Source organism: Dendropsophus ebraccatus, chromosome 14 (assembly GCF_027789765.1).
Source record: "Dendropsophus ebraccatus isolate aDenEbr1 chromosome 14, aDenEbr1.pat, whole genome shotgun sequence".
Taxonomy (NCBI): Eukaryota; Metazoa; Chordata; class Amphibia; order Anura; family Hylidae; genus Dendropsophus; species Dendropsophus ebraccatus.
This window is the reverse complement of record NC_091467.1, coordinates 8,532,426-8,559,736: the sequence shown is the minus strand read 5'-3', so window position 1 is coordinate 8,559,736 and position 27,311 is coordinate 8,532,426. Positions and strand designations below refer to the sequence as shown.

The window sequence follows — 27,311 nt, the reverse complement described above, 5'->3', positions numbered from 1 at the left end:
ATATTATATATACACTCTATGGCACTATTATGAAAATCAGCTGTGGAGTGCTGTGCAGTGCACACCAATAGTTTCTCTAAACCCCATTCACACACGTGACTTTGAGGGCAATTATGTGACGGGTCCCCTTTAAGACATGTGCACTGAGTAACACCTAGTGACTAGTGGAAAGAGGCTGAAATCCATTGATGTCATTACAGGTACGCAGCTCTCCTGCCATCATGTCTAACCTGTTCTCCCACTTCCCATTTCTGACCTCACAGTCTTGTGACCCGTGTGATGTCACTGCCCCTCCCTGCTGGAGAAAACATATAGAGAGCGAGCAGAAGGACAGGTGAGCCAGAGCCAAGAAGAGAGCGAGCGCACACTCACCAGGTGAGCACCTGTCCTCCTGTTACATCTCCCCAGTATAACAATCAGAGGAGGTGTAACACATACTCAGCTCATAGATGTAGCAGAGTGGAGTGTGTCATATTTGAAGTGTTATGTGGTCTCACGCTTACCACAATAGGTAACGTACTAACTCAGCTCTGCTACATCAGTATATATTTATATAGCAGGGTGTATACAGGAGGTAGAAGAGCCCTGAGAATTTTATGGCTTTGAGTCCCTCGTTTCTTAATTTTTTTTCTTTTTCTTCCTGTCATTCCGGTCTCATGTTTACTTGTGTTTGTGGCCCCCGGGGGACAATATGTCGTCCTCGTCATATGTCTACCTTGAAATCTTACACCCTTCCCCTTCTCTATAGCCGTCTCCCCCTCCTCTATGTTATCCCATAGTGTTACATGAGAATCTTTTGTCTTTTTCATGTTTAATTGTATATTTGTGTCTCCTAATGTTGTTTCCGGTATATTGCCACCCAGCTTTCCCAGGCTTCTGAATGGCAGATCAGTGCAGATTGTATAGAAATGCTGTGGGGCGATATAGGCCGCCATATTGCATGTCACCCAGCTTTCCCAGAAACAGATAATAGGAAATGCTAGAATGTATAACCTATAGAACTGGAGCCTGTTGTGAAACTACAACCCCCAGCATGCCCTGACAGCCGCAGCTGGGAGTTGTAGTTTCACAACGTCTAGCAGCTGTAAAATAATAATTGGCCAGGTAATTGTGATGATCCCCGACCTGACGAATATTACGGACAGTATCACCGGTCGCACCCACAAGGTGACGCCGATTTACCGCCTAATAACCGGACATTGTGACCAGGTCAGGTTGTGATTCACAGGGATCCAGTGACCACATCACACACTCACTTCCTGCAGTGTCGGCTTCCTTGTACATTTCATGGTCACCCAGCTTTCCCAGACCCCTGAATGTCTGTTCTTCCTAGTAATGCGATGACGCATCCCCCTGCTCTAGTAACATCACCCAATAGTAGAGTCACTAGGGAGAGTCGCCGTTCTGGAGGCTGGGAAAGCTTTGTGACTAGTGCACCAGTCTCCTCTAACTAGATCTGCAGAGCATTACACCATCTCCAATTACCTGTAACTAGATCTGCAGAGCATTGCACCATCTACCACTTACCTGTAACTAGATCTGCAGAGCATTGTACCATCTACCACTTACCTGTAACTAGATATGCAGAGCATTGCACCATCTCCACTTACCTGTAACTAGACCTGCAGGGCATTGCACCATCTCCACTTACCTGTAACTAGATCTGCAGAGCATTGCGCATTCTGCAGTTCTGTCTAACTGGATCTGCTGAGCCCTGAGCACTTTTCCTACAAGTATGTGTAAGGGTTATGTTCCCACTTTGGTAAAAATATCCCCATTGAAGAGCATTGCCTGTAACGGCTGATACCAGGGAACACTAGCCTGCAGAGCGCAGCACCTCCCTTCTTGCCTTGTATAACCAGTAGGCTGCTCTTGTTTCAGGTCCGGCAGTCATGTCTCTGTACCCGTCTCTGGAGGATCTGAAGGTGGACCGGGCCTTACAGGTGAGCTCCCCAGTCAGATCCCTTTATTTAAAGGGCCCCGCCCCCTTTCTCTTCATAGATTTGAGGTTAGGCGCCTCACCGCTTAACCTAGATTGTTCTCATTTGTGTGATTGCACAAGAGCATGCTGGAAGTTTTTGCAGCAGCTGCAGATAGGCAGGTGAATTACCCGTCTTATACAGGTGACTACACCACATAGGAAAGCCCTGAGTCACAGGATGGTGGTGACATCACGTGACGCCCGTCCGGCCTCCTTGTGTTTGTGCCATGTGACATTCCCCGCAGGATCACACCGTTCTGTTATCTCACGTGATACAATAACAGATATGGCGCCATCACGGGTGACTCATGGGTTAATGGAGAGTGACCGCTTGTTTCTGTCTCTTTCAGGCACAGGCCATCCAACAACAACAGCACCATCATCATCAACAGCAGCAGCAACAACAACAACAACAGCATGCCGCCATCATGCCATCTGCCCCCTCAGGGCCCGCTGCACAGGGTAAGTGACAGCTCATAGGATCACAGGGGATGACTACAGAGACCCCCGGGGCATCAGAACGGACGCCCCCCCTTTATAATGGAATAGTGGTCTAGTAAAGATACTGCATACTCCCCCACTGAACTCTAGAGCAGCCATATTGACCATCACTCAAAAGGACCCCCAGCTAAGCTGCCCCCTAGCTGTCAGACAATGGCATTACAGCTAGGCCCTCATCATCGTATTACAGCAAGAATAGGGAACCTTCAGCTTTCCAGCTGTTGCAAATCTACAAATCCCATCATTCCCTTTGTTTAACCAGGCATAATGGGAATTATAGTTTTGCAACAGCTGTAGGGAGGAAGGTGATGATGGCCTAGATGTAGTGCCATTGTCTGACAGCTAGGGGGCAGGATAGCCTGGCAGTACTGAAACCACTCCTCTACCATAGTAAGACGTATTTTGATGGAGGCCTCATTTAAAAGGGATAGTTCACCCAAAAAGGTTTCTTCCTAATAATCTAGTCCCAGCAAGTGCCAGAGATTTGTAAATTACTTTTTTTTAAAAATATCCAGTCTTCCAGTACTTATCAGCTGCTGTATGTCCTGCAGGAAGTAGTGTATTCTCTACAGTCTGACACAGTGCTCTCTGCTGCCACCTCTGTCCATGTCAGGAACTTTCCAAAGCAGGAGAGGTTTTCTATGGGGATTTGCTGCTGCTCTGGACAGTTCCTGACATGGACAGAGGTGGCAGCAGAGAGCACTGTGTCAGACTGGAGAGAATACACCACTTCCTGCAGGACATACAGCAGCTGATAAGTACTGAAAGAATTTCGATTTTTTTTTTTTTAATAGAAGTAAATTACAAATCTCTGGCACTTTCGAGTACCAGTTGATTGAATAGAAACATTTTTTTTGTGAACTACCCCTTTAAATATGGTCTGCAGCACATTAGACCCCAAGCTGATCTTTGTAGAACAATCTGGAGTTGACACATATACATAGTAGAGAGGAGGCGCGGAGCAGCAGCAGGCCTGGACATGCAGAGTGTTTGTCACAGTGTATCAGGGTGTGACAGTATCTGTAGATACCGCAGTGTGTTAGTCTATAGTGGAGTGATCCCTCTAGTGGAGGAGCTCGGGTACTGCAGCCTCCTGATAGACTCCACAGGTTGATGTACAGAGTCCGGTCTCCTTATCTGGTGCTGATTGGTTTTCCATGATCTCTGTGTTTTCTCAAGGTTAGAGATCAGCGGTGTAACCAAGTTGACGAGCCCTGCAGATAAGCGGCCACACGTCGCCCACATGTAGGAGGGTGCGGGCTCTGACTCAACCACATCTATATTTACATGTCTATTTACTGTGCTGTTACGTGTAATCTATTGTTCTCTGTTATCAGCCTAGGGATCTGAGACCGCCATCAGTCACATGACTGATATGTGGTAGAGGGGTCTTTGGGGAATGACAGCCCCCATAGACATTGATATGTGGTAGAGGGGTCTTTGGGGTATGACAGCCCATATAGACATTGATATGTGGTAGAGGGGTCTTTGGGGTATGACAGCCCATATAGACATTGATATGTGGTAGAGGGGTCTTTGGGGTATGACAGCCCATATAGACATTGATATGTGGTAGAGGGGTCTTTGGGGTATGACAGCCCATATAGACATTGATATGTGGTAGAGGGGTCTTTGGGGTGTGACAGCCCAAAAAGACATTGATATGTGGTGGAGGGGGTCTTTGGGGTATGACAGCCCCCCATAGACATTGATATGTGGTGGAGGGGGTCTTTGGGGTATGACAGCCCCCCATAGACATTGATATGTGGTGGAGGGGGTCTTTGGGGTATGACAGCCCATATAGACATTGATATGTGGTGGAAGGGTCTTTGGGGTATGACAGCCCCCCATAGACATTGATATGTGGTGGAGGGGGTCTTTGGGGTATGACAGCCCCCCATAGACATTGATATGTGGTGGAGGGGGTCTTTGGGGTATGACAGCCCATATAGACATTGATATGTGGTGGAAGGGTCTTTGGTGCATGACAGCCCCCCATAGACATTGATATGTGGTAGAGGGGTCTTTGGGGTATGACAGCCCCCCATAGACATTGATATGTGGTGGAGGGGGTCTTTGGGGTAGGACAGCCCCCCATAGACATTGATATGTAGTAGAGGGGTCTTTGGGGAATGACAGCCCCCCCCATAGACATTGCTGGATCATAATTGGGTTTCTTTTATTTCAGGTCTTTACCCAAACCTGTCAGAACTGAACAATTACATGGGACTGTCACTGACCGACGAGGAGCTGCAGCTTAACCTGTCCCTGGTTCCATCTGGAGGAAGCGTGAGTGCGGCTCTTCATCCTTAGTTATCATGTAAAGGGGGCAAATCCGTCTGATTTCCCCCCCCCCCTCCAAGTGATCAGGAGGATGGGAAAGCTCAGCGTCATCTGCTGTCAGTGTATACATCGCTGTATATGTCAGGAGGATGATACAGACCTAATACACCTCACAGCTGATCTGTATCCCCATTATATACAGCAGGCAGCTCTGTATGCCCATTATATACAGCAGGCAGCTCTGTATCCCCATTATATACAGCAGGCAGCTCTGTATCCCCATTATATACAGCAGGCAGCTCTGTATCCCCATTATATACAGCAGGCAGCTCTGTATGCCCATTATATACAGCAGGCAGCTCTGTATCCCCATTATATACAGCAGGCAGCTCTGTATCCCCATTATATACAGCAGGCAGCTCTGTATCCCCATTATATACAGCAGGCAGCTCTGTATCCCCATTATATACAGCAGGCAGCTCTGTATCCCCATTATATACAGCAGGCTGATCTGTATCCCCATTATATACAGCAGGCAGCTCTGTATCCCCATTATATACAGCAGGCTGCTCTGTATCCCCATTATATACAGCAGGCTGCTCTGTATCCCCATTATATACAGCAGGCAGCTCTGTATCCCCATTATATACAGCAGGCTGATCTGTATTCCCATTATATACAGCAGGTAGATCTGTATCCCCATTATATACAGCAGGCAGCTCTGTATCCCCATTATATACAGCAGGCAGCTCTGTATGCCCATTATATACAGCAGGCAGCTCTGTATGCCCATTATATACAGCAGGCAGCTCTGTATGCCCATTATATACAGCAGGCAGCTCTGTATCCCCATTATATACAGCAGGCAGCTCTGTATCCCCATTATATACAGCAGGCAGCTCTGTATCCCCATTATATACAGCAGGCAGCTCTGTATGCCCATTATATACAGCAGGCAGCTCTGTATGCCCATTATATACAGCAGGCAGCTCTGTATCCCCATTATATACAGCAGGCTGCTCTGTATCCCCATTATATACAGCAGGCTGCTCTGTATCCCCATTATATACAGCAGGCAGCTCTGTATCCCCATTATATACAGCAGGTAGATCTGTATCCCATTATATACAGTAGGCAGCTCTGTATCCCCATTATATACAGCAGGCAGATCTGTATCCCCTATTATATACAGCAGGCAGATCTGTATCCCATTATAAACAGTAGGCAGCTCTGTATCCCCATTATATACAGTAGGCAGCTCTGTATCCCCATTATATACAGCAGGCTGATCTGTATCCCCTATTATATACAGCAGGCAGATCTGTATCCCCTATTATATACAGCAGGCAGATCTGTATCCCCTATTATATACAGCAGGCAGATCTGTATCCCCTATTATATACAGCAGGCAGATCTGTATCCCCTATTATATACAGCAGGCAGATCTGTATCCCCTATTATATACAGCAGGCTGATCTGTATCCCCTATTATATACAGCAGGCTGATCTATATCCCCATTATTCTCTTTCTGCAGGAGGTGGCGACCCCTCACACCCTCCCCGGGGGGCTGGTGGCTCCGGTCACCGGTAATGACATCGGCCTGAGACGAGCAGAAATTAAGAATGGAATCCGGGAGGTGATCTTATGTAAGGACGAGACCGGCAAGGTGGGCCTGAGACTGCGGGCTGTGGATAAGGTGAGGGGGTGCAGGAGTGGGGTCCACATGCTGGGGGGCCTGAGATGAGGCGGGGGGGCTGACTCTAATGTCTCTCTTCTAGGGGGTGTTTGTGCAGCTGGTCCAGGCCAATACTCCGGCCTCCCTGGTGGGCCTGAGGTTCGGGGATCAGATCCTGCAGATCGATAATCAGGACTGTGCCGGGTGGAGCAGCGACCGGGCCCATAAGGCGCTGAAGAGAGCCGGACAGGACCGGATCAGCATGATAGTCCGGGACCGGTGAGTAACCCCTGTATACTGACAACATGGGTCCAGAACTCAAGACTTACTCCTAAATAAGTACAGACACAAAAAAAAGCCTTTTCAATTAAAAGTTGTGAGCAGTCTGGGGGCTAGAACCATGGGAGAAGCGCCCGCTAAGTGTATTCCCTCCCTGCTATATCCTGTCTGCAGGAGATTGATCATAGTAAGTCTATGGGACAGTCTTTCTCCTGCAGGAAGATACAGAGAAGCACACAGCCTGCTCTTCTCCCTGCTGACACTTTATAGAGACACTCACCCTATGTCTGTGTAACTGATACTGTTATACTTGGGAAACAAACCAATATGGCCGCCATTACGCCTCCCACTAAGATGGACATCCAGTCTGTCACTCATCTTTTCTAGAAGCCGATAGCCTTATATTGTTATACGTTATAATTTAGGACCAGATGTATGAAGTTTTAGCCTGAACGTATATTCTTAGTCATTCTACAAAGAATCAGAACACGTTTTACAACAGAGACGATGTCTAGAGGTTCCAATCTAGAAGTAGGTTTCAATTCTTTTATTATCTCTACAAACATCTATGAAACAGGAACAAATCATGATACATATCCCCCGTATACTATGTATTCACTGACAGCAGCAGCCGCATATACTCAGTATGAAAATAAACAGAACAGCGCCCTCTAAAGGTCAGGGTATGAGATCAGTATATGGTACAGCGCCCTCTAGAGGTCAGGGTATGAGATCAGTATATGGCACAGCGCCCGCTATAGGTCAGGGTATGAGATCAGTATATGGTACAGCGCCCTCTAGAGGTGAGGGTATGAAATCAGTATATGGCACAGCGCCCGCTATAGGTCAGGGTATGAGATCAGTATATGGCACAGTGCCCTCTAGAGGTCAGAGTATCGGATCAGTATATGGCCCAGCGCCCGCTATAGGTCAGGGTATGAGATCAGTATATGGCACAGCGCCCTCTAGAGGTCAGAGTATCGGATCAGTATATGGCACAGCGCCCTCTAGAGGTCAGGGCATCAGATCAGTATATTGCACAGCGTCCTCTAGAGGTCAGGCATCAGATCAGTATATGGCACAGTGCCCTCTAGAGGTCAGGGCATCAGATCAGTATATGGCACAGCGCCCGCTATAGGTCAGGGCATCAGATCAGTATATGGCACAGCGCCCTCTAGAGGTCGGAGCATCAGATAAGTATATGGCACAGCACCCGCTATAGGTCAGGGTATAAGATCAGTATATGGTACAGCGTCCTCTAGAGGTCAGGCATCAGATCAGTATATGGTACAGCGCCCTCTAGAGGTCAGAGCATCAGATCAGTATATGGCACAGCACCCGCTATAGGTCAGGGTATGAGATCAGTATATGGTACAGCACCCTCTAGAGGTCAGAGCATCAGATCAGTATATGGCACAGCACCCGCTATAGGTCAGAGCATCAGATCAGTATATGGCACAGCGCCCGCTATAGGTCAGGGTATAAGATCAGTATATGGTACAGCACCTTCTAGAGGTCAGAGCATCAGATCAGTATATGGCACAGCGCCCGCTATAGGTCAGGGTATGAGATCAGTATATGGCACAGCGCCCTCTAGAGGTCAGAGTATCGGATCAGTATATGGCACAGCGCCCGCTATAGGTCAGGGTATGAGATCAGTATATGGCACAGCGCCCTCTAGAGGTCAGAGTATCGGATCAGTATATGGCACAGCGCCCGCTATAGGTCAGGGTATGAGATCAGTATATGGCACAGCGCCCTCTAGAGGTCAGGGTATGAGATCAGTATATGGCACAGCGCCCGCTATAGGTCAGGGTATGAGATCAGTATATGGCACAGCGCCCTCTAGAGGTCAGAGTATCGGATCAGTATATGGCACAGCGCCCGCTATAGGTCAGGGTATGAGATCAGTATATGGCACAGTGCCTTCTAGAGGTCAGAGTATCGGATCAGTATATGGCACAGCGCCCGCTATAGGTCAGGGTATGAGATCAGTATATGGCACAGCGCCCTCTAGAGGTCAGAGCATCAGATCAGTATATGGCACAGCACCTTCTAGAGGTCAGAGCATCAGATCAGTATATGGCACAGCGCCCGCTATAGGTCAGGGTATGAGATCAGTATATGGCACAGCGCCCTCTAGAGGTCAGAGCATCGGATCAGTATATGGCACAGCGCCCGCTATAGGTCAGGGTATGAGATCAGTATATGGCACAGCACCCGCTATAGGTCAGGGTATGAGGTCAGTGTATGGCACAGCGCCCTCTAGAGGTCAGGGCATCAGGTCAGTATATGACACAGTGCCCTCTAGTGGTCACAATATGTCAGCTCACAGGTATTATTGGGGCAGCGCCCTCTTCTGGTAACAGGCTTAGATATAAGTGCATTGCCCTGTTGTAATATTTTCCAGTAATCCCCCTCCCCCCCCTCCGGCTCGCTCACTCCATCATGTCTTTCCTATCATTACACAATCTACAAATAGTCCAATATCGATTTTTTAGTAAAAAACACAAAGCAAAATCCATACATCGCGTAGAGGTCATCACCTCAGACAGCCACAACCATGGTCAAATCAAAGTCACAGTCTAACAGCGGCCTTAAAGGGACACTGTAGTGTTATTATATTACCTACATCAGTATACTATATATAAATACTACATCTCCCATAATGCACCACAGCAGAGCACAAACCTTAAACCAGCAGGATAATGAATAAGATTTCACTTCTCGAGACCTGACAGAATTGTGATTACAGCTCTGGATATGACTCACAGAGACCTGTAGGGGGCGCCATTGATTGTGACTTGTGTTTTCCCCCAGTCCATTCCAGCGTACAGTCACTCTACAGAAGGACGGAGTGGGACATGTCGGCTTTGTCTACAAGAAGGGAAAGATCACGTCGCTGGTGAAGGACGGCTCGGCGGCCAGGAACGGGCTGCTCACCAACCACTACCTGTGCGAGGTCAACGGACAGAACGTCATCGGACTCAAGGTGAGCAGATCTATAGGAGACGTGTGCGGGCTGTATATAGTGTGAGGAAGGCCCTATAGTCATAGGGAATATATATATATATATATATATGTGTGATAGCTGTAGGTGATGTATGATGGACGTGCAGGAGAATGGGGGTCTGAGTGTTGTGCATCATACAAGTGACTGTGGTGGTGCGGGGTAAAGCGAGTGATCATTCTCTGTCTATAGAGCGGACGCGGCACAGACAGACGTACGGTATTAAATGTCATTTCCTTCTTTCAGGACCGCGAGATAGAAAACGTTTTGTCATCAGCCGGACGCACAGTCACGGTCACAGTGATCCCGACCGTCATCTATGAACACATCGTAAAAAAGTAAGGCTTCCCCTCTAAGGAGCAGTGCTGAGTAAACCTGTCAAAAGGTTTGTGTTCTGCAACGTTACCCGAACCCAAGCGGTTCTACCTTCCTGCAGCTGCAGAAGTCGGATGCCACCCTAGTGTGTCCAGGAAAACATGGTTACAGTCTGTGCCGTATCCGCGTTATCCTGGCCACTCCATGAGCAGCATCTGACTTTTGCAGCTGCAGGGAATCAAACGTATAGCGTTTGGGTATTGTTCACACTGAGCAAATGGGGCGGAATTCCCAAAGAGATGCTGTCTGACACTGAAGCAGGCGGGATTCCGCAGTGGAGAGTTCCACCATGAAATTCCACCCCATTTGCTCAGTGTGAACATATCCTTAGGGTTCCGGTAACGTTGCCGAACCCCAACATTTTGACAGGTTTGCTCAACGCTATTAATAAGGGTTGTTACTGGGTCTATAGTGGGTCACATCCCTGATAGCGGGGAGCCCCTTTACTTAGCTTTTCTTGAGGGGCATTTCTAGGACTTTTATTCTGAGGTCCTGTCCATATTGGATCAGTGAGAGTCTGACTCCTGGAACGCCACACAAGCTGTTTACAAACTTATAAAATCATGTTTACTTCTAAGCTTAAGGCCTAGTTCACACAAATTAAAAAAATGGGGCAAATAAAGCTGTATTTGGATAAATACGGCCTGAAATAATGATCATGTTCTTTTATTCAGGCCGTATTTATCCAAATACAGCCGTATTTTGTCCTTATTTTTATGTTGTGTGAACTAAGCCTAAGGGTGCGTTCACATGTACAGGATCTGCAACAGATTTGATGGTGCAGATTTAAAGCTGCAGATTCAAAGCAAATCAATTCTAGGCCATCAAATCTGCTGCGGATCTGTTGCAGATCCAAATCTGTGCCACCAAATCTGCTGCAGATCCTGTACGTGTGAACGCACCCTTAAGGAGTATTCTGGGAAATAAAAAGTATATAAAGTTATTTACCTTTATTAAAGGAAATGTAAAAAAAAAAAAAAAAATGGTTAAGTGTTAAGAGGCTGAGCTGCTGCATGCACTCCTCTGGCCTCCCTGCCCTGCATGGCTGATGTACAAGGCTCAGTGTATATCATGCAGAGCAGGCAGAGGGGGAGGGAGGCGAGCATGCCGCAGCTCAGCCCAGCTCCTGGGACACTTTAGCTTAGACGGAAAAGATAATTTATCAACTTTACAAGCAGCCATGAGGTGTATTCCCCTATTCCTGCCCCCGTCTGCAGCTGTAAAAAGTGGAGAGGTCCTCCATGTATGAGCTGCTCCTGATTTTGGAAATTAAAAAAAAAAATCTGCACATGGGTGTAGACCAGGGATGGGGAACCTTTGGCCCTTCAGCTGTTGCAAAACTACAATTTCCATCATGCCTGTACCCTAGGCCTGATGGTAATTGTAGTTTTGCAACAGCTGGAGTGCCAAGAATTCCCTATCTCTGGTATAGAACCTAAGGCGTTGGCCACCCACAGGACATACTGCATCATGTACAGAGCAACGTGCATGAGATTCCAGTATACAACAACGTCTGTAATTCCTGCCGTCCGTTACCATCAAGCCTCAGTGTTCTGCATCAATCTGCAAATGTTCCCTGTGGCAGATGACCCTAATCCCCAGCTGTGGGCCGTGCAAAGCTCCTCAGCGCTCGCTCTCTATTCCCCAGCATCTGTGTTATATAGAGAACTGCACAGTCTGCAGCCGGGCCACCAGGATCATGGACGTCATACAAAGCATCACAGATTAGTACATAAAATGGAAGATCAATGTGATTAATTGTATTATCAGCTACTTAGTAGACTGGACCTAAAAGTGACCTGTGAAGGTGTGAGGAGTTATTAAAAGCGGTTATCCAGCAACAAAAACATAGCCACTTTCTTCCAGTGACAGCACCACTTGTCTCCAGGACATACAGCAGCTGGTAAGTACTGGAAGACTGGAGATTTTCGCCAGAGGATCCCTTTTAGCTCCACTGACTTCAATAGAAAAGAGTAGCAAAACCTACACTCAAACATGAGACAAGAGTCATGCTGTCTCTGAAAGAAAGCGCCATGTTTTTGCAGTGCTGGATAATCCCTTTAAGAGGTTGTGTGTCAGTGTTAAGATTTATAACACAGGATGGGGAACCTTCGGCCCTCCAGCTCCTGCTGAACTACAATTCCCATCATGTCTGGACAGCCAAAGCTTTAGCATGATGGGGATTGTGGTTATGTAACAGCTGGAGGGCCTGAGTTGGACACCTGTGATCTGATAGAAGAAGGAAGACATGGGAGTGAAAGGGTGTCAGGGACCAGGGATAACCCAGCAGCTAGTGAGGACGCTTGTAGTAACCTGACATGTGGATTCGGTGTCTTACAGAATGTCTTCAGGACTCATAAAGAACTCCATGGACCACTCCATCCCAGAGGTGTAATCGTACCCACCAGGAAGCACCTTAAGGAATATGGCCGAGAGCCTGGAGGAGCAGCCAGGCCTTATATGCACTTTACTTCTATATATATATCTATGTAACCAGTCACCTCATTCTGCGGGACCCCGACCACCACCCTATGGACTGTTCCCGTCTTATCCGGCAGAGAGCAGTGTCCAGGAATGGTGACATCTATCATGGAGAGGGTTCAGCTACTATGCGGAGGGGAGGCTGCACGCCGAGGAGCCGTGCTATCCGAGGACATGTCATCTTATCTGTAAGGTTAAAGGTCGGCATGATGTAGACACAGCAGATCAATGACAGTCTGGATCCTTGACGTGATCCATCATCTCACCAGGGCTCTCCAGCTGCTGCAAAACTACAACTCCCAGCATGCCCCGAAAGCCATGATAGGAATTGTACTTTTTCAATAGCTGGAGAGATTGTCTTACATGATTTTTTTTTACTTACCTAACCCCCCTTTTATATGTAATAAATGGAATGTTCCATTTCCTCTTCCTGTAACTATCATTCTGGGAGCCACCGGCCTAACACGCGGCATCTGGTCCTCCAAGGAACAAGAAGATCACAGCTTTTCTAAGCAGTAGATGAAACGGTGGTCAGATCTGGGGTTTAACATACATAGTGAGTATGGGGTTCAACAGTGGAGTCCCCCTTTAAACAGACTGTCAGTAGGTCTATGGTGTCCCATCTCAGGGTAGCATAAACTAGTGACAGAGAAGCTGAACAGAATGATGTATCACTTACATTGTTCTGTGCAGCTGATCCAGAGATCTCCTCCTGAATAACATGGACACTAAGTAGTCCTCTCTATTATGTGCACAAGCTCAGTAGTCCTGGATATTCATGAGCAACAGCAAACTCCGCCCACCAGCTGCTGATTGGCAGTTATCTATCCATGCTGTGTATAGGCAGTCAACTGTCACTCAGCAGCTGGAGGGCGGGGGAAGGGGTGTGGCAAAAATCCTATTCTCCTGCATATTAGAAGAACGGCTCAACAGAATGATGTAAGTAATACACCGATCTGTTCAGCATTTCTGTCACTAGTTTATACTGCCCTCACCATAAACCTAGCGACAGGTTCCCTTTAAGGTTCACAATTGCGTTCTGTTACGTATATATACTTCACTATAACCTTTGACAAGTGCTGGTAACCTGATATGTACAACTGTATATTGTGAATAAAAGAGAAAAGGATTTACAATTGTCGCGTCTTCCTACGACCCCGGCTGACGGGCGCCAACACAGATGGACCACCAGTAAGACGGACCACCAGTAAGACAGACTTGGCTGTTGATGTGGCTCAGGCCAGTTTAATACATTCAGCAGGACGGACAACAAATGACAAGCAACATCAAAAATATAGATCTCTCTATTTATATATATAGATTTATAGTATCGGTGACTTCATTCCAACATCAGCTACAACGTCCTGTCCGCAAAGCCTGGTGGGAGGGAGTGACAGGACCATGTGGCGGGTTTCAGCAGTCACCCACTCCCAGAACATTAAGGGGGGTCGGGTAAGTGCAAAGAAAAGGTTAAGTGCTGAAAAGAAATATTTAGCCCAGTCCCTGTGGAGTCTGCGCTAATGCTCAGCAGCGCCCCCAAGTGAGAGTTAGACACATTGTGACCAGCACAGATACTACAGCTCCTACAGGGGAGATAGGCCAACATAAAGGGGGGAGCACTGCTGTCCCCTAAGTGCAGAGGACCTAGCTAACTATAGCAGAAATGGCGGCGGGGCTTGGCAGCGTGTTCCTGCAACGTGCCAGCTCCTACCCAAACAACAGTTCTGCTGACCACAAAGTAACAGCATGATTCATGTGAGGTCCAATGACTATTACCAGCAGTCATTCATCGCCGCAGGGCATGGGCACACACAAGGGAGGTAGCTGCAGGTACTGAACATGGCGTCAGCTGCAACAGCTGGAAAGCCAAAGGTTCCCTTTCCATGGATTAGGATATGCTCCCAGCATGCACCTGACCGGGGTCATGCTCTGCGTCATAAGCACAATGCTCCAAGCCACTATGCAAAGTCACATAAGCAAGAAAAAAAGGAGGGAGGCAGCAGCAGCAAAGCCAGGGCATGGAGGCAACAAGGGAAGGGTGAAGGGTCAGGGGTCAGAACCAACCAAGGTGAGGACAAGACGCTAGAACAAGTGCAGTCAGGACCGGCCCAGGGTATATACAGCAACAGTTCACACATACAACATATATGTACATAGTACATTCAATGGCCACACACCGCTCCCTCACACTCCAACAGGTCATATGGGTCGCTAGCAAACACGTCATCACAAGCAAGTACACGAGTTTACATGAGAGCGGAGAGGATTCCTGTACATCTAACATGTGGCGATGATACAGACACTAGAGCCTGGTGCAGGTAGATGAGAACCTGTGGACTCCGATCAGCAGCATCTATATATATAATCTGTTCTAGAGGTATATACACAAGTGACTGCGGCAGACCATGCCAGCAACACACAGTGCACCATGCAGGCCACAGTCCCACTTGCATAATGACCCCCAGCGTCAGGAAGAGCAGACGCCCCACCTACACCTCAGGGATGGTATACAGCATGTGAAGGTTGTTGCGAGACACCAGTCAGTGATATATTGGCATATAGTGCACCCACTGGCCTCCGATAGAGGATACCCTTCCCCTTTAAGACCCTCCCCCTCCCAGAATCCTACAAAGTGCTAAGTGTCCAGTGGCAGCCGGCAGGGTTAGGGCTGGCTGGTGGAGGCACTGACAGGGCGACAGCTGATCCTGCGGATTGAGTGCAGGGCCACGGAGCAGCAGCCGCGCATCAGGGAGCTGATGTTATACACAGGCTGTCCTTGCCGCCTCTGTGCCCGGCACAGCCAGGCCACGGTGGGTACCACAGGGATCAGTACGGCCAATAGGTCCACAATAAAATGCCGACTCCAGTAACTAAGAGGAGCGTCGGGATCTTCACCATCTGCGTTTTCCGTGTTGGCATTGCCGTCTGTTACCAGTACCACGCAGCTGGGGTCTGGCTCCTTGGTGGTGGGGCTGGCCGCAGCTTGTGATTGGAGGAGCTTCTCTAATATTGCATCAGGTTCCGGGGAGCCCGGGGCTTCATCTGTCTGCACCCCACAATCGCTGACGCTGCCGGCCTGGACAGCCGCCTCGGCGCACAGTGGTGGGGGCTGCACGGTAAGACACAGAGGGCCGTCCCCCAGGTAGAACTCTGGGCCGGAGGAGACGGCGCTGCTGTCATCCGGGGCGGCATACCCGCTATCTCCAGTGTCCTGAGAGTGGCGATCCCCAACAGGAGGCTCGCTCAGTTTGGTGTAGGTTGAGCTACGAGTGAGGGAGCGAGCGGGTGACTCCCCAGCGGAGCCTCCACCTTCTGCGCCGTGCACCGTCCCGTCATGGGCCAGCTCCATGTTCTGCAGGAGACTTTCTAGTTTTCGGTTCTGGACAGTGATGTCAGTGAAGTATTTCTGCATGCCCATGTCTCCGTCTCCCAGGCGGCCGCGCACGCCATCCATCACCTCCCGCAGCTGCTGGATCTCGCGCTGAGCGGCTTTCAGGGCCAGCTGCGCCTCCACCCGGTGACACTCCTCTTCTATCCAGTCCTCCTGCATCCGGCTCAGCTGGGACCTCAGCTCATCCACCTCTGTGTCTCTAAACCATAAAGAAGACAGCAAAGGGGGAAGGTGAGACGCCATGAACAGTGCCGCTCCATCTCAGAACATTCAGCTCACTCTCATACACCTCTGTACCCATCTCTGGTAAAGTGACAGCTGAGCTGTGATTGGTTGCTGTGGGCGGCTCACAACCGTTTCTATTTACACACTTTGGTAAATCTGGGCCTATTACTCTAACCAGCCAGACCACTGCTTTTAGAGCAGAGTGGTGGTCGGTAACCTAGACAACAAGCTGTCAAGAATGGGAGGGAAAGAGCAGCATATCAGGGGAAGAAGACACGTTTGCTAAATGATTAAATGTGCAAAAGTTTTTAAAGGAGATCCCCTTTAATTTTTCATTTATAAACCAAATGGGAGGTAAAGGAGTCTATAATCTTTAAAGGGGTCTTCCAGCAAACACTTTTTCTTTCAAAGTAGCACAGTCCAGAGCAGCAGCAAATCCCCATAGGAAACCTCTCCTGCTCTGGACAGTTCCTGACATGGACAGAGGTGGCAGCAGGGAGCACTGTGTCAGACTGGGGAGAATACACCATTTCCTGCAGGGCATACAGCAGCTGATAAGTACTGGAATACTGGAGATTTTTAAATAGAAGTAAATTACGAATCTGTATAACTCTCTGACACCAGTTTTTATGGCTGTATGGCTACAATACACACACAGGTACTTCCTTGTTTGCAGAGCTGATCACAGCAGCTACTCCTTACTGCTATGCCATGACATAGTGCTGGTGATGGTGCGCTGGGATGGGGGACGAAATAAAAGAGCAGCACTCAGCGGGTACTGACGCTGAGATGAGCAGTTCTCTGTAGAGCCATTGTCTCCTCACTCCTGCGGATGCTGACAGCATTATGTCTATGGGGACAATAGGTCTGACATCACAGAGCAAAGAGCAGAGGTCGGAGGACTGAGCGGGAGCCAGGAGGGTGAGTATGGGGGAAAGGGGAACACTACCTACAGGCGGCAGCCCCTCTAAGCCCGTGAGCATGTGCAGCATCTAGGGGAGCTCAGATCTGTGGGCGACTGTCACCATTCACTGCTTCCATGTCCTCCGCAGGGGGGGGAGGGGTATTATTACAGCTGTATGGGGGAGCCCAGGGGGCAGTACAGCTATATGGGGGAGCCCAGGGGGCAGTACAGCTATATGGGGGAGCACAGGGGGCAGTACAGCTACATGGGTGAACAGGGGGGGGGGCAGTACAGCTATATGGGGGAGCACAGGGGGCAGTACAGCTACATGGGTGAACGGGGGGGCAGTACAGCTATATGGGGGAGCACAGGGGGCAGTACAGCTATATGGGGGAGCACAGGGGGCAGTACAGCTATATGGGGGAGCACAGGGGGCAGTACAGCTATATGGGGGAACAGGGGGGCATTAGTAGTACACAGGGGAGCGGGGGGGCATTAGTAGTACACAGGGGAGCATGGGGGCATTAGTAGTACACATTGGAGCAGGGGGAATTGGTAGTAGACAGGGGAGCAGGGGGGCATTAGTAGTACACAGGGGAGCATGGGGGCATTAGTAGTACACAGGGGAGCAGGGGGGGCATTAGTAGTACACAGGGGAGCATGGGGGCATTAGTAGTACACAGGGGAGCATGGGGGCATTAGTAGTACACAGGGGAGCATGGGGGCATTAGTAGTACACAGGGGAGCAGGGGGGGCATTAGTAGTACACAGGGGAGCAGGGGGGGCATTAGTAGTACACAGGGGAGCAGGGGGGCATTAGTAGTACACAGGGGAGCGGGGGGGGCATTAGTAGTACACAGGGGAGCATGGGGGCATTAGTAGTACACAGGGGAGCGGGGGGGGCATTAGTAGTACACAGGGGAGCGGGGGGGCATTAGTAGTACACAGGGGAGCGGGGGGGGCATTAGTAGTACACAGGGGAGCAGGGGGGGCATTAGTAGTACACAGGGGAGCGGGGGGGCATTAGTAGTACACAGGGGAGTGGGGGGGGCATTAGTAGTACACAGGGGAGCAGGGGGGGAATATCAGTAGTACGCAGGGGAGCAGGGGGGGCATTAGTAGTACACAGGGGAGCATGGGGGCATTAGTAGTACACAGGGGAGCGGGGGGGGCATTAGTAGTACACAGGGGAGCATGGGGGCATTAGTAGTACACAGGGGAGCGGGGGGGGCATTAGTAGTACACAGGGGAGCGGGGGGGCATTAGTAGTACACAGGGGAGCGGGGGGGGCATTAGTAGTACACAGGGGAGCAGGGGGGGCATTAGTAGTACACAGGGGAGCGGGGGGGCATTAGTAGTACACAGGGGAGTGGGGGGGGCATTAGTAGTACACAGGGGAGCAGGGGGGGAATATCAGTAGTACGCAGGGGAGCATGAGGTGGGCATTATTGGTACACGGGGAGCATTAGTAGTACACAGGGGAGCAGGGGGGCATTAGTAGTACACAGGGGAGCAGGGGGGGCATTAGTAGTACACAGGGGAGCAGGGGGGGCATTAGTAGTACACAGGGGAGCAGGGGGGGCATTAGTAGTACACAGGGGAGCAGGGGGGGGCATTAGTAGTACACAGGGGAGCATGGGGGCATTAGTAGTACACAGGGGAGCAGGGGGGGCATTAGTAGTACACAGGGGAGCATGGGGGCATTAGTAGTACACAGGGGAGCATGAGGGGGGCATTAGTAGTACACAGGGGAGTGGGGGGGCATAAGTAGTACACAGGGGAGCATGAGGGGGGCATTAGTAGTACACAGGGGAGCATGAGGGGGGCATTAGTAGTACACAGGGGAGCAGGGGGGGCATTAGTAGTACACAGGGGAGCGGGGGGGGCATTAGTAGTACACAGGGGAGCAGGGGGGGGCATTAGTAGTACACAGGGGAGCATGGGGGCATTAGTAGTACACAGGGGAGCATGGGGGCATTAGTAGTACACATTGGAGCAGGGGGAATTGGTAGTAGACAGGGGAGCATGGGGGGCATTAGTAGTACACAGGGGAGCAGGGGGGGCATTAGTAGTACACAGGGGAGCAGGGGGGGCATTAGTAGTACACAGGGGAGCAGGGGGGGGCATTAGTAGTACACAGGGGAGTGGGGGGGCATTAGTAGTACACAGGGGAGTGGGGGGGCATTAGTAGTACACAGGGGAGTGGGGGGGCATTAGTAGTACACAGGGGAGTGGGGGGGCATTAGTAGTAGACAGGGGAGCATTAGTAGTAGACAGGGGAGCATGGGGGGCATTAGTAGTACACAGGGGAGCATTAGTAGTAGACAGGGGAGCATTAGTAGTAGACAGGGGAGCAGGGGGGGCATTAGTAGTAGACAGGGGAGCAGGGGGGGCATTAGTAGTACACAGGGGAGCAGGGGGGGCATTAGTAGTACACAGGGGAGTGGGGGGGGGCATTAGTAGTACACAGGGGAGTGGGGGGGCATTAGTAGTACACAGGGGAGTGGGGGGGCATTAGTAGTACAAAGGGGAGAAGGGGGGAATATCAGTAGTACGCAGGGGAGCATGAGGGGGGCATTATTGGTACACGGGGAGCATTAGTAGTGCACAAGGGGGTAGGGGGGGCATTAGTAGTACACAGGGGAGCAGGGGGGGCATTAGTAGTACACAGGGGAGCATGAGGGGCATTAGTAGTACACAGGGGAGTATGGGGGCATTAGTAGTACACAGGGGAGCTGGGGGGGCATTAGTAGTACACAGGGGAGCTGGGGGGGCATTAGTAGTACACAGGGGAGCAGGGGGGGCATTAGTAGTACACAGGAGAGTATAAGGGGCATTAGTAGTAAATAGAGGAGCAGGGGGGAATTAGTAGTAAACAGGGGAGAATGGGGCATTAGTGGTACACAGGGGAACACGGGGGGGGCATAAGAACTATATGGGGGAGCAGAGACCGCATTATTACTATATGGAGGCACAGCAGGACATTATGGCGGGAAGGGATTATTGGGCCCTTGTACAGTGCCGTCAGGCAGTGTAGAATTGCACCACGTTCTTTTTTTTTGGCACCTTTGCTGGAACATTGCCCGGCCGTGTAACCACTCCGCTCAGTAGCTACAGGGGAGAAACCCTACCCATACAGGGGATATGATACCAGTGGGCATGGTACAGCCATCCCCTAGACACGCTGAATGTGGCCCTGGGCAGAAGGCGCACACACAAAATGTAAGTCTAATTTTATTATATATATATATATATATATATATATATATATATATATATATATATATATATATATATACAGGGCATCTGAGGACCATAGATTTGGGGCCGGGGCAGCGGTCCAGCCTCACCTCTCGTGCAGAGCGTCCTGCATGTCTTTTAGCCTGGCTCGCAGGTGCCGGATGCAGACCTCTTTCTGCTGCAGGGGGGTGAGGTATTGCTCGGGGGTGGGCGGCTTGATCCCATGGTTTTCACTGCACAGACTATACTGATTCGATCGTCTATGAAGAGAAGCAAATGTCAATTCCACAGCGGTATCTTATAGAGCTAAGAATAAGCACTAGGTATCCCCTAGAGGGTCCTGAGCACAGTTACCTGGATGCAGGGCTGCTGTCACTTCCTTTATAGGACCCGGACGTGCTGCTGCTGACGGACGACGTCCCGTACGGATCCCTCATGGAGACGGGAGGAGAGGTTCGTCTGTCAGGAGGAAACAAGGCAACAAAATCATTCCAAAAATGTATACCAAAGAGATGTGCAGATATAAGGCGGGTGGGGAGGGGGATTACCTGCGCGAGCCGACTGACGACCTTCTGCCTCCTGGCACTGACATAGGGGCACTGCAGCAGGGGGGCACTAGAGGTCGGCACAGGGCACCTGCTATAAAGGTTTTCATTTAAGGCTTCTTATATATAACCTCCACCCATATGTGTCTGATGCAATGTGGGGGTGCCAGCTGTCAGGATCCCTGCTCTCCTCCATTAGACCCCCAACCATTTCTGAGGTTCTATCACCAGACCCTGGACCTGTGCCTCCCCTGACCATCACTATGCATGATCCAGTCATCTGTCTGCCGCTATTCCGCAGAACACTGCCGGCACCACGACACCACAGAGAGGCCAGCGTGCCCCACACCCATCCGCTCCGCTGTATTGTCTGATACTTGTAAAGGACATGGGAAATAAGAGACAAAGAATCACACACACAAACCTGCAGGGAGACCCCATCCGCCCTGTCACCACACACCAGCGCTATAGAGGAGGAGGAGGAGGATGATGATGTCACACGCTGACATGGCATCCAGCCCATCACTCAGCCATCCCACAGGGTTGCCATAGTAACAGGGATGATGCTCGATTAGGATCCCAGGCTGTCAGATTCAGCGTTTCCCTGCTCCTCCGCCCACAACTCGCTGCAAGCAACAAGATCCAGAACACATACTGCAGCCGCTCAACCGTCAGCAGATGCTCAGCAATAACACCGTACCCACCGCACAATGACATACACTGTGTATATATATATTATATATATACACACACACACGCACATACCCGACTGGTTCTGCCCTGAGAGGTGACCGCCACAGGTGGTGCCAGTATAGACTATCCTCATCACCCTGTACACAGGCACCAAGGGTAGGGAATCAAACCTCGACATCCTACTCTCCAACAACCGACAGGTGGGCAACGACCCATAAACCCAGACAGGAGAAGCTTCTGTACAGAACTAATATGACAGATTCCAATGCCAGGACAGATACTGGGTAGGGTATGTAGACTGGCGACCTAAACTAAAGTCACCATAAACAGTTAAAGGGGTATTCCGCTCAAACATAACTTTTGATGTACGGACATGGAGAGAAAGGAGCGCTGCACCTCACACCTATGGCTGACACTAACGCCTCTTGGCTACATTTAAAAACAAACGCCAGGATGTTGGTATATAATTTGATCAAACCATATTGCCCCATGTACCACGTGCCGGTGTCCTGGATCACATGGGTCCCTACACTAACTCCACACTGTGTCAGCGAGTGCAAGCAGGGAAGGGAGGCCACGGAATGGCCCTGCAACTCCACTGTCCTTGTTCAAGACCTTGTTTACACTTGTTATGCTTGGTGGCTGCTTTCTCCGCCGGCGGGGCCTGCAGGGTTTGGGGGGGCCCTTGGGGAATGGTCCTGTGACAGTGGGGTTGCAGGACCGTTCTATGGCCTCCCTTCCCTGTTTGTGCACGCTTTGCAGTGTTGGTGGTCGCTGAGCGATACGGTGGTGAGTTACTGTAGGGACCTGTACATGGGGCAATATGGTTTGATCAAATTATATACCAACATCCTGGAGTTGGATTTTAAATGTAGAAAAGAGGCATTAGTGTCAGCCATAGGTGTAAGGTAAAACGCTCCTTTCTCTCCATGTCCGTATAACTTCTCATATGTTGTTGCCTATGATGAGACTAACAATTCCTTCCATACTTGTTATTATCTATTCAGTCTCCTTCGCCCAGTTCTCAGCTGCTGCTTTCTGTTGAAGACACAAAAATCTGTGTGTGATCATTTCTCACTGTCTCCCCCTTCCTTTCCCCTCCCGTCTGAGACGGCTGATGTAAACAAGTCCCTGACAGGCTGTATCTGCAATATTGTATCTTCTTTGTAATGCTGGGAGGATTAATCTGAGGGCAAGTTGTTGATGAACGCACTGTGATTATCAATCCCTTTATTACAGAGCTACAAATTTTCAGATAGGGACAGAAGGGGGAGACAGAGAGAAACCCACACACAGATTTTTGTGTCTTCAGCAGAAAGCAGCAACTCAGAACTGGGGGAAGGAAACTAAATCAAGTATGGAAGGAACTGTTAGTCTCACCATGGGCAGCAACATATCAAAAGTTGTGTTTGAGCGGAATAGCCCTTAAAGCAACACCATTAGCTTCTTTCTCTGAAAGAGAGGGCCCTGGTGCTTTATGGGGGTCATTTGGCCCCAATTCCTCTTCCAATGTCTAGGAGCATTACAAAACAACTGAGGGTGTGCGACTCCTAATAGATGTAAAAGAAGTCTGAAGCATCGAGGATAAAGGCCGGAGACCCCCTGGTGAAACCCTCGGGGTCCGCATTGTATTTGCAGTGTGGTACACATCAGTCTCATGGAGACCCCATCTCAGGACAGTTCCATCTACCCCAGGGATCGCAATGATGGCAGACGAGAGAGAAGGGAACAGAGGCTTAGGGTCCATTTACACAGAGAGATTTGAGAGATCTGCCAAAGATTTGAAGCCAAAGCCAGAAACAGGCTATAAACAGAAATCAGGTCATAAAGGAAAGACTGAGATTTCTCCTCTTTTCAAATCCATTCCTGGCTTTGGCTTCAAATCTTTGGCAGATAATCTTTCTTTGTAAATGGGGCCTTAGGGTAAACAATAACGGGAATAGAGAGAACAACAAGAGGCCCCCTCCCCATACGGGCCCAGAGCATCTATAATAAATGTGCAGCGTCCCTGCAATCCCCCATGCTGCCATCACACCCTCGTACTACACCGCTCTCACATCTTCAGCAGAATTGCAGCGTTCTGGACCCCGGAGATCCACCCACACATCCATCCATAATAACAGGAGAGAGAACAGATGCCCCAACCCTGCGGCCGTCACAGCCGATCACGGGAGCGGGAAAAGCTTCAGCCCTGTGTGACCTTCACAAGAGCAGCGGCCAATGCACGGAAGAGCCGCCGCACACATCCGGAGGGAAGACTGGCAGGGAGATATACAGAGACTAACAGCCCCAGGTCACCTTTATGACAAGAGCAAAGGTCGGATTCATGAACGGCGGCCATACACGACCACAGGACCAGGAACGCCAAGCAAGAGAGAATTCTAAGTGCAGTTTGTCCTTGAGATATAAGGGCACCTCCAAAGCGACATTGTCCCCCATTATTAAGAGCACAGCCCCTCCCACCATCATGATGGGAGCTATATACACAGTCATGTATGGGGGGACACTGTCAGCACCATAGCAAGCAAAAGCAATGGCAGCAACCAACCCCTCCCCCCCCCACCAAGAAAGCACCAATGTAAACTATGACCATCTTCTAAGTCATCACTGACCCCTGTAAAGGGATATTGTGCAGATCCAGTCTAAGCAGTAGCCAGGCCTGTCCCATAGACCCCCAACTGTTATGGTACTATGGTAGATACCCCCTGGCACCAGATCAATGATAGGTAACACTGTCAGAGAGAAATACACAACTACCAAATAATGGAACAGACCTTAGTGCTCAGGAATACTAGAAGAAACCACAGGGGTAAACAAGCAGAGCGGCTGAGGGGTGGAGTGCTCCTTTAAGTGTCCGGCTGTCAGCTGCCAGATCTATAAGGAAGCATTAAGTAAGTCTCCTCTGCTGAGCAGCAACCTGATCCCCAGGAGAGACAGAGAACAGATCAACAGTGATCAGCTGGGGCTACCCCACAAACAGGAGATCCCCAGCCTCTACACAGCAACACTCTGCACCCCCTAATACTCTAGTGTCATACTCTGCACCCCCTAATACTCTAGTGTAACACTCTGCACCCCCTAATACTCTAGTGTAACACTCTGCACCCCCTAATACTCTAGTGTATAACTCTGCACCCCCTAATACTCTAGTGTAACACTCTGCACCCCCTAATACTCTAGTGTAACACTCTGCATCCCCTAATACTCTAGTGTATAACTCTGCACCCCCTAACACTCTAGTGTATAACTCTGCACCCCCTAATACTCTAGTGTATAACTCTGCACCCCCTAATACTCTAGTGTATAACTCTGCACCCCCTAATACTCTAGTGTATAACTCTGCACCCCCTAATACTCTAGTGTAACACTCTGCACCCCCTAATACTCTAGTGTAACACTCTGCACCCCCTAATACTCTAGTGTAACACTCTGCACCCCCTAATACTCTAGTGTAACACTCTGCACCCCCTAATACTCTAGTGTAACACTCTGCACCCCCTAACACTCTAGTGTAACACTCTGCACCCCCTAACACTCTAGTGTATAACTCTGCACCCCCTAACACTCTAGTGTATAACTCTGCACCCCCTAACACTCTAGTGTATAACTCTGCACCCCCTAATACTCTAGTGTATAACTCTGCACCCCCTAATACTCTAGTGTATAACTCTGCACCCCCTAATACTCTAGTGTATAACTCTGCACCCCCTAATACTCTAGTGTATAACTCTGCACCCCCTAATACTCTAGTGTAACACTCTGCACCCCCTAATACTCTAGTGTAACACTCTGCACCCCCTAATACTCTAGTGTAACACTCTGCACCCCCTTATACTCTAGTGTAACACTCTGCACCCCCTAATACTCTAGTGTCATACTCTGCACCCCCTTACCCCCCATAGTATAATACTCTGCACCCCCTTAACCTCCATAGTGTAACACTCTGCACCCCCTAATCCTCCATAGTGTAACACTCTGCACCCCCTAATCCTCCATAGTGTAATACTCTGCACCCCCTAATCCTCCACAGTAACACCATGCACCCCCAAGTCCTCCACAGTAATACTGCACCCCCAGATGACCCAGTGTAATACTCTGCACCCTATAATCTAGTGTAACACCCAGTACATCCACCGTGCAAACCTAGCGCCCACACCCCCTGCAGCCAGTGCCACACAGCCCCCCACATCCCCTGCAGCCAGTCACACAGCCCCCCACATCCCCTGCAGCCCCCCACATCACCCCCTGCAGCCAGTGTCACACAGCCCCCACACCCCCTGCAGCCCCCACATCACCCCCTGCAGCCAGTGTCACACAGCCCCCCACACCCCCTGCAGCCAGTGCCACACAGCCCCCCACATCACCCCCTGCAGCCAGTGTCACACAGCCCCCCACCACCCCTGCAGCCAGTGTCACACAGCTCCCCACCACCCCCTGCAGCCCCCCACATCACCCCCTGCAGCCAGTGTCACACAGCCCCCCGCACCCCCTGCAGCCCCCCACAGCCAGAGTCACACAGACCCCCCCACCCCCTGCAGCCAGTGTCACACAGACCCCCCCACCCCCTGCAGCCAGTGTCACACAGACCCCCCCACCCCCTGCAGCCCCCCACATCACCCCCTGCAGCCAGTGTCACCCAGACCCCCCCACCCCCTGCAGCCCCCCACATCACCCCCTGCAGCCAGTGTCACACAGACCCCCCCACCCCCTGCAGCCAGTGTCACACAGACCCCCCCACCCCCTGCAGCCCCCCACATCACCCCCTGCAGCCAGTGTCACACAGACCCCCCCACCCCCTGCAGCCCCCCACATCACCCCCTGCAGCCAGTGTCACACAGACCCCCCCACCCCCTGCAGCCAGTGTCACACAGACCCCCCCACCCCCTGCAGCCCACCACATCACCCCCTGCAGCCAGTGTCACACAGACCCCCCCACCCCCTGCAGCCAGTGTCACACAGACCCCCACACCCCCTGCAGCCCACCACACCCCCTGCAGCCAGAGTCACACCGCTCCCCACCACCCCCTGCAGCCCCCCACACCCCCTGCAGCCAGTGTCACACCGCCCCCCATAAGCTGCAGTGCAGCCCCCCACCACCACCCCGCGCTGCTGCTATCCCGGTCCGGGCGGTGTCACCTGCGGGGCTCTGCATGATGCTGCCGCAGCTCCGGCCGGCGGAGGAGGAGTGCGGGGAGGAGGAGGAGGAGAGGCCGGGGACACCGGGAGCGGGAGGAGGAGGCGCTGCGTCATCCGCTCACACTTAAAGACACAGCATGCTGGGACCTGTAGTGAGGGGGGGGGGGGGGTTACCCCCATAACATGACGGCCAGTGGAGCTCTGTCTTGTACCCTGCACCACTGGACACTGAGAATAGGCTCAGATTCACTGACAGCAAGCAGGGGTTGTGAAAATGGTGAATAACTCCGATCTGAGGCAGCAGATGAGGGAGGGGATGAGACAGGTGACTGGTCTAATACCTGGAACATTCTGACCTTCATGTAGTCAGAAAAGGAACTCTACATCCTCTGGCAGTAAAGCGAGACCACTAACCGCAAACATGCTGCAAAAGTGGCGCTTTCTTCATCTTTGTCGCACATAAGTAACAGGTTTTTTTTTTTCCTTACAGTTTTCCCACAATTACAGAAAATACATGAATGACTCCCCCTAAGGTCCAGGACTTTGTACAGTGAAATACATGGAGACCACATGGCCGGCGCTTTGTTAGGG

General features: G+C 50.6%; 2 protein-coding genes across 7 annotated transcripts; one reads left to right on the top strand and one right to left on the bottom strand.

Moving 5' to 3' along the window:
* The first annotated feature begins 255 nt into the window (after positions 1-255).
* Positions 256-13,722, top strand: SDCBP2 (syndecan binding protein 2). Its single transcript, XM_069953689.1, has 9 exons — positions 256-375; positions 1,882-1,943; positions 2,332-2,443; positions 4,671-4,771; positions 6,301-6,462; positions 6,545-6,720; positions 9,541-9,712; positions 9,977-10,068; positions 12,446-13,722. The coding sequence occupies exons 2-9, from the start codon at positions 1,893-1,895 to the stop codon at positions 12,498-12,500; spliced, it is 921 nt and encodes a 306-aa protein (XP_069809790.1). The 5' UTR covers positions 256-375; positions 1,882-1,892; the 3' UTR covers positions 12,501-13,722.
* An 87-nt stretch (positions 13,723-13,809) lies between these two features.
* On the bottom strand, positions 13,810-26,762 carry SNPH (syntaphilin). Of its 6 annotated transcripts, none has more exons than XM_069953110.1 (5): positions 26,721-26,762; positions 20,895-20,985; positions 20,701-20,805; positions 20,457-20,606; positions 13,810-16,176 (listed from the first exon to the last, which is right to left on the bottom strand). In XM_069953110.1, exons 1-5 carry the CDS (start codon positions 26,734-26,736, stop codon positions 15,249-15,251), a joined length of 1,290 nt encoding a protein of 429 aa, XP_069809211.1. In that variant the 5' UTR covers positions 26,737-26,762; the 3' UTR covers positions 13,810-15,248. The 6 variants fall into 6 exon arrangements, with proteins under 6 accessions (XP_069809211.1, XP_069809212.1, XP_069809213.1 ...); XM_069953111.1 differs by having other exon boundaries at positions 20,895-20,982; positions 26,721-26,756; XM_069953112.1 differs by lacking the exon at positions 26,721-26,762 and adding an exon at positions 23,642-24,073.
* Between the last annotated feature and the right edge of the window lie 549 nt (positions 26,763-27,311).